The sequence below is a fragment of the Aquarana catesbeiana genome, linkage group LG01 (genome assembly GCF_042186555.1).
Source record: "Aquarana catesbeiana isolate 2022-GZ linkage group LG01, ASM4218655v1, whole genome shotgun sequence".
NCBI classification, from domain to species: domain Eukaryota; kingdom Metazoa; phylum Chordata; class Amphibia; order Anura; family Ranidae; genus Aquarana; species Aquarana catesbeiana.
In genome coordinates, this window is record NC_133324.1 from 774,221,840 (window position 1) to 774,238,262 (window position 16,423).

The following is a 16,423-nucleotide window of genomic DNA, read 5'->3' on the forward strand; positions in this document are numbered from 1 at the left end:
GAGGGTGCTTTGGGGTAGCCCCCCAAAACACCTTGTCCCCATGTTGATGAGGACAAGGGCCTCATCCCCACAACCCTGGCCGGTGGTTGTGGGGGTCTGCGGGTGGGGGGCTTATCGGAATCTGGAAGCCCCCTTTAACAAGGGGACCCCCAGATCCCGGCCCCCCCCTGTGTGAAATGGTAAGGGGGTACAAAAGTACCCCTACCATTTCACTAAAAAACTGTCAAAAATGTTAAAAATGACAAGAGACAGTTTTTGACAATTCCTTTATTTAAATACTTCTTCTTTCTTCTATCAGGGGGGTGTTCGGCTCATCCCTACTCTTCACCTTCATTAACTAAAGGTGTAGCTTCCCAGTGCAACAAATATGAAATAAGTATTGTGGGAAAAAGGATTATTATTTTTTTAAATATATAATCAAGCTAAATTACCTTCCCTCAACAAAGCTGTGTCACTTCAGAGAGAAAACTACTTGCGTTGATTCCTTGCCAGGGGCACTGTTCTTGGATAGCCACTATTTATACGCAGAGCTGCTGCTTGTCAGGGAATTGGGGAGCTTAAAAACATCTCTGTGAATATGATCTTCAATAAGTCTAGTGATATCAACATGCACAGACTGAGCAGCTTACAAGTGACAAAGGACCCATTGGAAGCTCTGTATTATGTGCATATAGGATACCCAGAATATGAGGAGGCTTTGTCATTGATCTCTTTGTGAATGCTATGTATGTTACAGAAGTTTGACAACTTTGGCCAGTAGTGATGTATTTACAAAACCTGCTTATATACACCATGGGAATAATGCTTATTTTCCTTTTTTTTTTTTTTTTTTTTTTATATATATATCACTATGTCATATGGATCTAAAAATTATGCATGTATGTATTTCCTTTTGTTTCAGGTGTGGCTGTGTGGAGGGCAAATGTTTGATGTCCCATGTTCCAGAGTTGGCCATATCTACAGAAAGTATGTGCCTTACAAAGTTCCAACAGGGACAAGTCTTGCAAGGGTGAGTAGGAGTGGTAAGAAATAATTTACAAGTGAACTATATTTTAAATTCAGGTTCTGCCATATTTCTTTTTTATGTTTGGATAGAGTGTGGAAGGTTTGGAACTTCATTCAGGTTTTATGTATTGTCTGTTTGCCCATTGAAGGGATTTTGTTGTCATATTTTAAACCTGTAAATGTTCCCAAACTAGAAGTTTCTATTCGCTTCCTGATATGTCTACATTCTGTTTGTGTGGACAGTAAGTGAGGGAAAAAATCCCTTATGGGGAGAGAGACAGCAATACATGACTGGTAGAGGTTCTCCACTCTGCTGGTTGTTGTATTGTTTCCCATGTTGACCTTTGGAGCAATTTCTCCTGCCTGTTCTGGTTGCCACCCATTAAATAGACCCGAAATGCAGAGATTTCTTGTTCTATTTGACACCTAAAAAGTTAGAAGTTCTAAACCATCCTCGGTCTTGTAAAATGTGTTGTTTTTACTAGCAACCAGATACAATAGCAACCTTAAAACCTTCAGTGTACCCAGGCTAGTAAACATCCACTTTTATTTTGTCTTTTCCCCATTTTTTATCCCGACTCTCCAATTCAATGACAAACACCAAAGAACTAGTATGCCTCGGTTACCTTATTTGCAGGTTTAATTTAATTTTTACTTTCTGCTATAAAACATATCCAATAAAAAATATAAAAAAACATAATGGCCTACATCATAAATGTAGGCCAATATGTATTCTGCTGCATATTTTTGGTAAAATAATCCCAATAAGCATATATTGATTGGTTTGCGCAAAAGTTCTAGCATCTACAAACTATGGTTTATATATTGTCATTTTTAATTATTTATTAATTTTTTATACTAGTAATATTGACGATTAGCAACTTATAGTGGGACTACAATATTGTGGTGGACAATCGGACACTTACTGACAAAGAGATCAGTGCTAAAAATATGCATTGTACTACACTGTACTGTACTGACTGTATGTCACTGTACTACTGATACTGGCTGGGGAGGTTCAGGGCGATCAAAGGGTTAACTGTGTGTCTAACCAGTGTTTTTGTGTAAACTGTTTGCTGCTTTTAGTAAGGGAAGTGATAGATTTTTTTCCCTGCCTTGCAGGGACACAAAGTCTATCACTTTCCCCCTTGTTTACATAAGCAGAGCTCCATCTTGTGTCTCTGCACTTCCGCATAGGGGGCGTGCGCCATCAGCGGTACTCACAGCAGAAGCAGTCCACCAGCGCCATGCACCCCCTAGGCAGAAGTCCAGAATCACATAAAAGGGTTAAAGCGACCGCTCCTTCACCGCTCCTTCACCGCTCCAAAGATGCTGCTTGCAGGACTTTTTCAGAGTCCTGCCAGCGCACCTGGAGAGACAGCAGAGGCTCCTTACAGGCGCTATTTTTAGCGCTGTAGCGCCTGTAAAGCACCTCAGTGTGAAAGGGGTCTTATGATTTTTTGGATAAGTTATCAATTAAAAGGTTATAAACTAAAAATGCTTTTTAACTGACTGCAACAGCACTTCTTTTACTATTTACTAGCATAAGAAACAATCATTTTACACTCTGATATAAAGGTAACAGCAGCATAAGTACTTTTGGTAAAAATATGGTACACCAACTTTATCCTTCAGGCCTTAAAGAGGGACAATATAGAGCAGGGGTGCTCAACCTTTTGAAGAGCAAGGGCCACTTAAGTGATTTGGTAACTGGTCACAGACCACAATGAAATGAAGTGGTTTAGAATTTCCAATTTTTTATTTTGAATAGAATTATGAACATTTTCCTCCTGCAGCCAATTAATGCTGGTGGGAGAGAGAGGAGGAGAAGCAGGCTTTTAGTGGTTGCAGGAGGAAAATGGAGAGGATTGATTTCTGTATATGCTGCCCCCACAGAATGTGACAGGGAGGCTGCACGGGCCCCCTGGAGCATGGAGCAGGGTCACCATTCATGACGCTACACCAGTGATTGGGGGTGTGTGATAAAAACATGTCTCAACTATGGGATTTCACTGTCCCCCGAGCCGCAAATATAAATGAGCCCTTACTGTCCTGAGCCCCGTATAAGGCTGTTTTCACATTAATGCTCTGCAGTTTACCCGCACCACGAGCGCACTGCACCTGTGGCTTTCCTGCAGGTTAGCTGCGCTTTGCCATAGACTACTAATATATCTTGCGGGTGTGGTGCACTTTCTGAAAGTGTACCAAAACTTCTGCATTCAGAAGTTTTGGAGCGCTTTCAGAAAGCGCACCAAACCTGCAGGATATAATAGAAGTGCGCTTCCCTGGTTTGAGGTCGAGAGCCACATCAGATGGCTCAGAGGGCCACATGTGGCCCGTCTGCTACAGTTTGAGCACCCCTAAAGTAGAGAATAGAGGACAGAGAGGTGTGATCCTATAAGAGAAGCTGTATAGAATATTTAGCTGTATGCAAATAATAATAATAAAATAGGTTTTACATTTTCAGAAATTGTTTATTAAAATAATAATAAAATTGATTACTATTGCTACTGACTAGAAGGGTCATATATTGTAACACCAGACTTACAGCTTGCCAAGGAAGTACTCATCGGTGCTGGGACCCATCAAGGTCTGTGGCCATTCAGAAGTTAAACATTACTCCAACCCAAACATGAGCCACTCGTGTGCAGCGTTATGTGAAGTTCCTACAAAGAACGTGGTCCCATATGCTACAAACTTGTGCAAGTGCATACAATGCATTAGGAGGGACATGCAGAACCTATGGCCACCCCACCAGTCAGCATACTCTGCCACCTAACTCCCAGTAGCAGAATAGGGTCCCGCCGAGCACATAGTTCAGACCTCATGCCTGCTCACTTAACCCTTGCTTCTCCATACCCAGTGATGGGGCATAAATCTCTGTAATGCTAATCAACTCCCGTAGACTGACAGAGACGGACAGCTAGGGAGGGAGCCATATCACTGGGACCCCTTGCTACCAAAGAACCTGTCACCTTACCAGGTACCACACCAATGACTGGTTGCAGTCAACTCTTTTGTTGCTGAGATGTTATAAGAACATTTTGTGTGCTATTGCAGGCTGTTGCAGACTCAGATCTGTGTGTGTGTGTGTGCGCTAGGACCTCATGTGCACCCCTTGAATGACTTCAAAACAGGCGTGTTCTGGTTAACAACTTTTACTTGTCCGGGGGCCTAGGGGATCCAATTAAGAGAACTATGGTCCTATTGACATTGGAGGGGACTTGGCCTGGACTGCTCTGCCTGCAGGAGACACATTTGACCAATGACACTGCAGTACAATTCCACAATCGGAATTTACAAGCCAAATACCATTCGGTCCACTCCTCCTATTCAAGGGGGGTGAGTATATTGGTTGGGAGAGGAATGGCATTCTCCTGCAAGGAGAGTTGTATTGATGAACAGGGCCGGTATATTTTTTTGCTTTGCTCGATTGAAAACAAACTATTTGTGTTGGCAAATATTTATATTCCCCCTCCATTCAAGCTGGAGGTTCTACATAAATTATTGGAGTTCATATTGGATAAAACAGGAACCCTGATAATAGTGGTGGGAGACTTCAATGAAGTACTGGACAAAAGCCTAGATAGATTCCCGTTGGGAAACAGGTCCAATACAGCAGGCAAGGGTTGGCTATCTCGATTCTTGGAGGAAATGGGTCTGAGTGACATATGGCGAATACGCTATCTGCAAGAAAGGCAGTATTCATGTTTTTCAAGCTCCTACCTCACCTTTTCTAGAACTGACATGGCCCTGGGCAATAGGGATGTAATATCGACAGTAAGTAATATAGAGTATGGTCCAAGAGGAGTCTCGGACCACTCCCTGCTTATGTTGATAATAAATACTGGGTTCAAAACCCAGTCTAAAGAATGGAAAATCAGCCCTTGTTGGCTGGAATTCATTGCCAACCCTGGAGAAGTTGTGTCTAGATTAAATGAATTTGTACAAATCAATACAGGCACGGTACTGCCTGGAGTGGTTTGGGACTCCTTGAAGGCCTATCTCAGAGGCATCTTGATCCAACAAGTGGTAAGAACTAAGGGGAAATCTAGAGAGTGGGAAGGGGATATCAGGAATGAGGCGATGCAGGCAGAGAAGACCCAACACCAGACAGGCAGTCGAATGGCTAGATAAGCAACAAGTCTATAAAATGGCTATTACTAGGAGGATGGAGAATAGATGCATATTCCAGAGGCAGTGCCATTTTGGAAAGGGGGAGAGGGTCAGTGATATGCTGTCCCTTTTGATTAAATCTAATGCCTTGTACACACGGTCGGCTTTTCCGACGGAAAATGTGTGATAGGACCTTGTTGTCGGAAATTCCGACCGTGTGTGGGCTCCATCACACATTTTCCATCGGGATTTCTGACACACAAAGTTTGAGAGCTTGCTATAAAATTTTCCGACAACAAAATCCGTTGTCGGAAATTTCGATCGTGTGTACACAAATCCGACGCACAAAGTGCCACGCATGCTCAGAATAAATTAGAGGCGAAAGCTATTGGCTACTGCCCCATTTATAGTCCCGACATACGTGTTTTACGTCACTGCGTTCAGAACGATCAGATTTTCCGACAACTTTGTGTGACCGTGTGTATGCAAGACAAGTTTGAGCCAACATCCATCTGAAAAAATCCATGGATTTTGTTGTCGGAATGTCCGAACAATGTCCGACCGTGTGTATAGGGCATACTACCCCCCTCTACTGTTTCGGCGATTAGGACATCAAGTGGAGACATCATTACCGATGCGATAGAGATAATGCATGCATTCAGCAACTATTATAAGTCTCTGTATAAATCTAATAGGGGAGACGGGGGCGAAATAATGGATGATTTTCTCCAGGGAATACCAATCCCGACATTGTCAGAGAAGGATAAAATAGATATAGAAGCACCAGTGACTCTAGAAGAGCTAAAACAGGCAGTGGCTGGGATGCCCAGCCAAAAATCACCAGGCCCAGACAGGCTCCCCGTAGAAATATATAAACGATATGGTGAGGTATTACTTCCAGAACTGCAGAAAAATTGGGATGGGCATTAGCCAATGGGAGACTCCCTACCTCAATGTCGGAAGCCCCTATTATCGTAATATACAAGGAGGGGAAAGATCAATTGGATGTCTCCTCTTATCGCCCAATTTCATTATTATGCACTGATGTAAAAATCTTGGCTAAAGTTTTAGCAACCAGCCTAAACAGATGTATCCAAGAGTTGATACATCCTGACCAGTCGGGTTTTATCCCCAATAGATCAACTAGCATTAACATCAGAAGAATCTTCTTAAATATGCAGATCCCAACTGCCAACTTAGGCTCTGAGGCCATATTGGCCTTGGATTCCGCCAAGACCTTCGATAGTCTAGAATGGGACTGTCTATGGAAGGTGCTAGAGCGATTTGGGTTTGGTCCCTCCTTTATTAGATGGGTGAAACTACTCTATAGCAAACCAAGAGCAAAAATAAAAATTAACAAAGAACATTCAGAAGTGTTCCAGTTGGAGAGAGGGACAAGACAGGGTTGCCCCATATCTCCCCTTTTGTTCGCCCTTGCAATGGAACCCCTAGCAATTATGACTAGATCAAGGCTAGACATACAGGGGTTTCGGCGTCAGTTAGAAGAGGACAGGATAGTACTGTTCGCAAATGACGTCGCGTTTTTCCTTGGGGATGTTGAAGCCTCATTAAATACAGTGATACAAATGGTTGGTTTGGGCTATTTTCTGGTCTGGTCATCAATTGGGATAAGTCAGCTCTGTTGCTGGTTGACCCACTTGGTGACCAGATACTGCCGGGAACTCCCCAACTGAAAGTAGTAGCCAAGTTGAAATATATGGGTGTTTGGATTACAAGCGATATAAACCAGTACGTCAACAATAATTTAGCCCCATTGCTATTGAAATTGAAGCAAAAGGGAGACATTTGGTGCCAATTCCCCTTATCTGTTGCAGGGCGTTGCAATCTAATAAAGATGATATGGCTACCGCAGATATTGTATCTGCTCCACAACTCTCTGACCTGGATAGGTCAGAAGTGGTTTAAGAGAATAGAATCCTTTTTAGGGAATTCATTTAGAAGAAGGGTCAATCAAGGATTAGCTTGCAAACTATGCAATTACCGATCAAAGAAGGAGGTATGGCGATCCCGCACCCGAGACTATATTTCTTGTCATCCCAGCTGCAACACCTAGTGGGCTGTGGAGCCCTAGGTGGTGGGAACTCCAGCAATAGAATGATGATAATGGGAGCCCCACACAGTACACTAGAGGAGGTATTAGAAGCAGACTCTTTTATACATAGATGCCCAATGATATAACTAGTCAGTAAAGTGTGGCAGGTAACAAAGGCACTAATGGGGTATAATGGGGTAACAGAATATACCCTTTTATGGCACAACAAAAACTTGTCTGAAATAAGGGATATAGAGAGACCTAGGGAATGGAAAAGGAGGGTATTAGCTGTTTAATTCAATTGTATGAGGGTAACCTCATGAAGACATTCTTAGACCTAAGATGGGAATTTAATATATCAAACAGGGCGTTTTATAAATACCTGCAGACTAGGCACACCATTCAAGTACAGTTCAGGTCTCAAATCATTGAATGGACCCACATCCCTGTACTCCTAAAAATAATTAAATCAGCCTCAACTAAAGGTCTAATTTGCAAGTTGTATGCTAGATTGGGGGCTAGAATTATAAGTGGAGTAGGACCTCTTAAGAGCAGAGCGGGTGGGAGAGAGACGAAGGGGCAATAACTATGGAACAATGGGATAAGATTTTAGAACAAGGAGCCCTGGTCTCAATTTCCCGCTCGCAGAAATTCTCTCACCTGTTCCTAATCCATAGAATCTACTATACCCCCAAAAAAATGTTTAAACTTGGATGGAAACAAAATGATGAGTGCCCCAGGTGTAAGGCGACAGGAGATCTTATCCACATGGTGTGGAAGTGTCCAAAGCTATTTAGTTATTGGGTGGAGATAGTTGATAGGATAAATAAAATCTTTAGGATCACATTAGAACCTGAGGCCAAGACATGCCTATTAGGGAGCTTGGAGGAAGATAGAGCTCCGCCCGTTACTACCGTAGCAGTGTTGGGATGCCTGTTCCAAGCGAGAAAATTAATAGCACAGAAATGGCAGGCACAGACCCCCCCCAACTGTGAAGAATTGGATTGAGACTATCAATTCAATGGTTTGGAGTGAGAGAGTGGCATGTATTAGGCAAGACAACCTCAGAAAGTTTGTGAGAATGTGGAGACCTTGGTTGGAGGAGATGGGGTGTCCCTTATAGGGGGATGAGGGGGAGTTGGGGAAAATTCTTCTCCCGCTCCCCACCATACCCCTGTCTCCGCCTTTTTTTTCTTTTTTTTCTGTGGCCTCTTTCATATACCTTTTCTTTGCTCACAGAGAAGTTTCTTTCTTTATCTTTGGCTATGTAGATAGATAATAGACAAGATGATATGCATAATTAATGATTGGGTGGTGTGGGGGTAGGGGTGTGGGTACAGGGAGGGAGGGAGGGAGGGAGGGAGAAGGAAGTAAAAGCAGCAATTGTTTTTTGCATTATGCGATACTATATGATAATTCATGATGCTGTATGTTTTTAAATTTTGCAATATGAAAAACAATAAAAAGGAAATAAGTTTAAAAAAAAGTCCTTATGAGTGAAGTCCATAGCATTGCATGACTCATGGGAGAAGCTCAAGACTTGGGTGAATTCCAAAAGCCGGAGCTCCATAGAGAAACTGTAAGTGTCTGTGTGTTTAGTGCATTCCCATCCTTTTGTTCACTTACCTGATGCCTATGAGATCTGAACCTCTGCCTTTTATATATCACAGGAGCCTGGACCCCAAAAGCCCTAGAAAATGTGAGCACTAAAACTCTTTCTCCCTCTAATCTGGGCAGCCACACTAGTCTAGCTACCATTAACACAGTAGGCAACCTGCTTACAGATGGATAGATCATGGTGGAACCCCGCTTAAGGAATCCTGGTGTAAAAGAAGCAGTGGACCTGTTAGATCGGAAGAGAGCCTGTTCCAGATAACGTATTTCAGTACCCAGGGTCTATTTATAAGGCAGTGAATGCCACCAAACATTCTCTGGGTGAGAAACAATTAATGTCATTTAAAAGACATGCACCTGGAAGATTCCCCTGCAGGGAATGTACAATGAATGTTAAATATTAACATGATTGAGATTTTCTTTTTATAGGGAGCAGCAGGGGAAGGCAGGTAGCGCAATTTACATTGTTTTGCTTTAGATCCACTTTCTCCACCTGCTAAAAGTAGAAACGCCAAGGGCTTATTTACTATACAGCATGATAAATTGTATATGATAGATATATATTAGTAGACTTACTGATTATGTAATGCAGTACATTTTTACATGAACAGTAACTATCTTTATGAAATAGTTTTCTCACATAGACAGATTTAAATAATTCATAGTATATAGGTCATGTACACCAGAATAAGTGGGGTGTGTGTCATTTAGCTTAATATATTTATGCTTTCCACTGTAAAACCATTATAGCACATTCACCTTCTCTCCTGTCTCATTTGTCATGTCTTTCAGGGCCCTGCTCTTATGTTCTGCAAGATTTTAATTTATTTATTTGTTTACCAGAGAAATGGGATATTTTACAGGTCAATACTTTTCCACGGGCTCTTGAGAGCTTTTTCAGCTCTCTGAGTGCAAATTTAAAACTGATAACACTACCAGGGAATGCTGTGTCAGGTGAAATACATTGATTACTCAGCACAACAATGTGTTTACTGTGTCACAAACTACATTTCCTATCTCACAACTATTTATGTATAAATCTGGAGAAAAGCCAGTTTTTTAGAGGTGTTGTGCCTCCTCCCTCCCATCTTGGAACATTGTTTAACCTTTCTTTTACCAGTGCTACTATCATTGAAAAGCAAGTGCTTGAAAAAAATATTCTTTTGCAAATTTAGCAGTTGTTCATTTTTTTTACTTTAAACTTTTTAAATGTAGATTATGTATGTTTTTTTATTTCTTTTAGCAAGCTCATTATTTATAGATCATGTAACTGTATGTATAGGATTTAGGTTCTCTTTAGGTAATAATACCTTTATTCATAATATTTTATGCATACTATTTTGATTCATACATATCTGTAGAAGTTCTCCAGCTGAATGATGCTGTGTAACAACCAAGTTTTGTGTTACATTTGGTGTACGAATATGAATGACCTCTATGTAATATTTCAAGAGTCCCAATGGTCATTATGATAAGGATTTAATCGCAGTTTTATTGTGATAAAGTTGCTCCATTGCTGCTACAATATCTGAAAATGAGCAAAGTTTTAAAAATGCACCTTTCTTCTATTTCCAAGTCATGTAAATCAGGGTGATCTGGGTCACACCAAAATTAGTTCTTTCCAGTTCATATATCTCTACTTGTAGAATAAACTAGAACGAATGTTAAGTACAAAATAGAGACATTACAGATGGCATCTTAGCTGATTTTAGCTGTCATTTCTTAACTGCAACTTCAAAAATTGGCACTTTCATTTTATGCAAAACCCCAAGAAATGTTGACAGATTCGTACAGAATAAATGTGGAACAGGGATAGTGGAATAGGTGAATTTTGCAGATGAAATCCAGTTATAATTGCATATTAGTCATGTGTAAGTGTCTTTTTGGAGTATTATGCTGCATTTCATAGTGCTTAAAGGAAGTTCACCTTTAAAAACAAAATAATAAATGCACACTTTTTTCAGAAAAAAATGTGCATTTATAATTTTTTCCACAGACACCTACATAGCATTGCACTTGCGAACAGAGGATTGCAGGTGCAGTGATGGGCTTCTGGAAACACTTCCTCCAGCTCTCTGCCCATCCCTCTGTCCAGGTTTTTAGTTACTGAACTGGAAAGGAAGTGTCAATGGGCTATGAGTAAGCTGATTACCGCACTCCTGGTTCCGTGTTAACTATAAGGACGGGTTCACATATGCTCGGCCACGGGTTCGTGCCTGGGGTCCAATGCGTATCCATGCACCAGTTCAGGTGCTATTCATGTCCGATTTTTTGCCTGAATACACACCTGAGCTGGAACCAAACATGCAATAGGACCCTTTTTAAATCCAGACTGCGACCACCCTGGACATATGTGCACCGGGTCCATTGAGAGTCGGTCACACTTGCTTGTCATGCGCATTGGATGTGGGGAAACCTGCATCCAATTTGCATATGTGTGAACCCGGCCTAAGTCCGTTTGCCACTGTGGAAGATGAGACTTGTAGTTTATTAATTCATGGATCTCTGTGAATAACTAACGTGTCTGTGCAGTTTTAGCAATGAGAGAAAGGAATATACATTTAATCCGAGGTCTTTGACCTTTTTATGATTAAAGATCCCCACTGGATTGCCTACTATGTCCCCATACTCATTGGCTGGCAAAAAGACAAAATAACATAAATCACAAAGTGTAGTGCTAAGAATATTCTGGCCTTTGCTGTACTCTCAATAAATGTACTTGTCGGTAATACTGCACAATGAAGTTTTTTTTATACCTACTTACATGATGTCCTTATGTGATGAGTGTCTGTCTAAGGAGGATCTTTTTGGTGTTCATGCAATCTATCTCCCCATGTGTATGGTGAAATCCAAGTGGAGGATTTTCAAGTGTGTTTGATTGCTTTTCATTGGGGTAAGAGTCAGTGTGAACCTTGCCTTCTTGGTGACGGATTCTTCCCAGCACTTTCCTTTGTGTGGACCTACACCAATTGGACTGTTTTTATTGAGATGTCATATTTTCTCAACATTGGAGCTTTTTATTAATTCTTAGTGATACACTTTGTGATTTATGTCAACAGCTGTGTTGCTATTATTAATGCTATCATTCATTAGTATGGATATTTTTGGTTTTAACATCTTGCACAATAGAAGCACAAAGATGCTTTATTGTTGATTAAATTTGAGGTTTATTTATTGCTACACTTAATTGGCAGCACAGAGTCACTTTATTATTTTATGAATTAAGTTATTTAATGAACTATGTTTTTGTGATTGAAGGTATTCCAGGTTATTTGAAGCACTGAGGAATTGTATTTTAGTTTATTTTTAATGTATGAATTATGTATTTGTTTATTGTATGAATAAGTTGTTCACATAGGAAGCGTTTTTCTTTGGTAACATGTTACATGTTATACACCAAATAAGTGTGTAACATGTAACATGTTACCAACTTTAAGGTATTTCCAAGCAAAGTCAATCACAAATTTTAACATGCTGGGGTACAGGACTATAAAGAAATAAAATGTTATGAGACTTCAGTTGGTCTTTAACTGTTTTGGTATAAAACTAAAGATAATTGAAATGATAGGGGGGTTTAGCGTAGAACTCCTGTTAAAAATTATAAAAATGAATAACCCACCAAACGATAAAACAACAAAACTAACTTTCCCTACAATATTCAAATTCAATCCAAATTCCCCATAATTTTTCACTCTTTTACTTGTATATCCCTTATTGACCATGCCAAATTTTGTGTTTCAACTATGTTCTACTAACTCCTCAAGGTTCTCAAATCTTGTCCTCAGGACCCACTAACAGGCCAGATTTTAAGTATTAGCGTGGGGAGATGCAGACTAGAATACTGCAATCACTGAGCACCAAATGATATCAACTGTGATGTATTTCAGTTATCTTACAAACATTGGCCTGTTAGTGGGTCCTGAGGACAGGAGTTGAGAAACACTGAACTAATTGTTTATTAAGCAATAACTTTGTAACTGTTCGGCTCCCCGAATCTAAGCATTGCAAATGTGATCTCTATACCTGATACAGTTGTGGTAAGATATAATTTACAATTTCAGCAGTGTTGGCAGACAGTGACTTGATTCAAATTACAGCTTGCAGATCATAGAAAGTTTTAATTAACAACTTTAGTTATTTAGTTAAGCTTTTGCAGATCTTATCTCATAAATGAACATTAGATAAAAAAACATAGTATGCTTTTTCCAGCAATTACATGTTCTCAGAACTGAAACTAAAGACACACCAGAAAGAGGGTGGGACTAGCTATATAGAGCATCTCCTAGCTATAGAGTGAGGAAGGAACAAAATTATTTAAAGGCAAACAGACAATGCATGTGTAACATGATACTCCTAATTGAAATCTATTATTTCAAATATTAAGCAAATTGGAAATCAGGTCCAAACATTGTAAGAGAAGACTATTCTTGAAACTCCTGAAAAAGAATAAAGGGGGAAGAATAATGAAAACATTAGCACAGTCTAAAATTTGCAAAGTCATTACTGGTGTCTTTAAAATAGCACAGACAGTTCATGAGTGTATCTTCAAAGGAGAAGGCAGTAACATGCACCAGTCCTTCTTACCTCTCTTTGAATCAAGTTTTTCAGGGGGAAATCAGCAAAATGCACCAGTCCTTCTTACCTCCCTTTGAATCAATTTGTTGGTTTATAAGTCCAATCTTCTTCCTTTGGCAAAAGAAATACCAGTTCATTAGTAGCCCTGAAAGTTAGTTATGCTGATCCTTCCTTAATTACCTTGACTTCCAAAATTTTCCATCATTACTTGGTGCAGTATTTATAATGAGACCCATAGGTCAATGGCTGAGGTGGGCATTCATTTATTTCAAGAAGGCCATTTGCCACAACCTTGAAGGTTGCAAAGGTCCTCTTTTTCCAATGACTCCAGAAGACATTGGCAAGGTGCTAAATCTGTCTTTACTGTCATCTATAAATATTAGGGCAGTCATATTCTCCAACAGGGGTTTGCAAGTATCCTGATTTTCTGGGTGAAGAGCATGGCTGGAGTCAGCAACACTGGACACTTTCGGTCTGGGAACACTGAAACCAGTGGTCTAGCTTTAATTATGAAGAGCACTTCAACAAGATTATTTTCTCATGGGTGAGCTGGAAGGATTTGAGGTCAAGTAGCATAGGGTCAAGAATTAACCTTGCAATCCCATTTATGCATTCCCAACCTCGCATGTCAGAGGAATGAGGTGGGTTGAATTCCCATCTACAGTGGTTATCATTCAAGACACCTTCACTGCCCCTGTAAAATTAGTTCCACAGTCAGATCCCCGTAACTTTACAGATCCCCGTACGGAAACAAATCTTCAGAAGACATTAGTAAAGGAAGAAGTGTCCATTGATTCTATCACTTCAATATGCACTGCATGAATACTCAAACAAGCAAACAGCAAGTCCTAACATTTATTGTTAACTCCATCACAGACCAAAGATGTCTATACTGATATTATTAGTGAAAGGCGATTCTGTGCTTAATCTGTCAGATCAGACCTCTGCCATTTGCTGTTGTTGGTGCTTTCCTTGCAATTGTTCACACTTGACACATTTGTGAAGAATAGAGGATGTTTTCATCCTGACTATCCAAAACCCTGCTTATTGCTTCCTCTGTAAAGTGCTGTTCTAGGTACTGAACATGCTCATGGTGATGTTAAATTATCAGTGCAGCAATATGATGTTTATCTGAAACAAAAACATGATTCTGGGAAAAATGGGGGAAATTAGGGGAAAAGGGGAATTTGGGACTTTATATGAAACACAACACTAGGGCAAGCTGAGTCATCAGATGTAGAAAAAGTTTTGAATTTATTGATACCACATGAGAAAAAGAGTGCAATAGATGATACTCACATATAATCAGTAAATATGGTACAGAATAGGTCAAACATGACAATAAGACATAATATAGTAACAAGGTAGCATGTTAAACACTGTAAACAGCAGGTAGGTTGCAGTATCATCGACATTACACCCAACATGTGTATATATATTCAATATCGTATTATATTAAAACTGGTGACTAAAACAATAAAAATGCCCATGGTAGATGCGTATTTGCTGTGACATGTCAAAAAGTAGAAAATGCTCAGTTGTAAATGCTCGACGCGTTTCGTGGAAGTTTGTCCACTCATCAGGAGCAGCTATCTGGAAATATCTAGAATATATTGTAGGGTAGTAATTAATAATATTTAATTACAACAGGAAGAGGGGAAGCATAAACGCTGATCCTAGCACTCTTACCTGTGGGTATATGATATAATGATGGTAAGCATATATGGTGACATTCGATGGTAGGAAAATATTAAGGGGTGAATGTGGCATCCCCCCGGGAGCTGAGGAGGCAACTAAGCAGCGGCATGACGAGGCAATACAGGGTACCGTGTAGAAAGGGTAGTAAGAAGATTCCCCCTTGGTTTCCAGATTGATAGTGTAGAATAAGGCATAAACCCAAATTATCTGTAATATATTAGAAATAGGTAGGTAATAGTAAGCAAAATTGGGTATTGTTGGATAACCAAAAAATGGAAGGTATAGTGTAGGATAAAAGTGAGGCAATAGTGAAGGGGCTGAGGGAAACCAACCAAGTGAAGCCAAAGGAACCGGTGAATAAGGAGAAAAGAGAAAACCCACCATGCATACTGGGTGAGCAGAGTGGGGGAACAGTGCATAAAAGTAGATGTGAACAGTGGCCAGTGAATGGGAATTTAACAAACAAAGTGCATAAGAGTAGAAGTGAAAGTCCATGGTTACCTGAGATGACATATAGAAAAAGCTGCCAGCCAGCCAGCAAGGTGCCCCCAACGTCACGCTAGGACGTGCTGTGAGGGAGGGAAGGGAAGCCCACCAAGGTGACTGGCGCCTAAATAGGCAGCCTCCACCTCCATCAATTGGCACGCCAGGTGGAAACGGCGTCACGTCAGCACGTGGCGTCAAATGACGTCATGCGTGCCGGCGTGCGGGGCGTGGCGTCGACGCACAGTGGGAACTCGCCCCCAATCCCGTGACCAATAGATCAGGGGGATCGGGGGATAGCAACAGTGTGCGTCGCAGCTCCCGGGGATGGAAGGGATCCACCCCCCGGGTATAGCCTAAAGGAATGTAGGAAATAAAATAAAACAAAGATATTCCAAAATAACAAGTAGATATATTGTATAATTAGGCACTAGACACAAGATCACAGCAATGGTAATTACGTTAATTAGTGTGCGTATCCATCCCTATTAGCATTTGAAACAGCAAGTTAGGTTGGGACTTTATATGAGACCATGACCATCCAGTACACAGGTCTCCATCCCTAATATATGAGAAAAATGGGGGAAATTAGGGGAAAAGGGGAATTTGGGACTTTATATGAAATACAACACTAGGGCAAGCTGAGTCATCAGATGTAGAAAAAGTTTTGAATTTATTGATACCACATGAGAAACAGAGTGCAATAGATGATACTCACATATAATCAGTAAATATGGTACAGAATAGGTCAAACATGACATTAAGACATAATATAGTAACAAGGTAGCATGTTAAACACTGTAAACAGCAGGTAGGTTGCAGTATCATCGACATTACACCCAACATGTGTATATATATTCAATATCGTATTATATTAAA

The 16,423-nt window shown here is 40.4% G+C and overlaps 1 protein-coding gene across 1 annotated transcript in view; it reads left to right on the top strand.

The window, feature by feature from the left end:
- GALNTL6 (polypeptide N-acetylgalactosaminyltransferase like 6) overlaps positions 1–16,423 on the top strand; it is a 2,428,129-nt gene that overhangs the window by 2,170,677 nt on the left and 241,029 nt on the right. Inside the window, exon 8 of the mRNA XM_073606417.1 lies at positions 902–1,009. Within this exon, the coding sequence (XP_073462518.1) occupies positions 902–1,009 (108 nt within the window). The remainder of the gene's footprint in view (positions 1–901; positions 1,010–16,423) is intronic.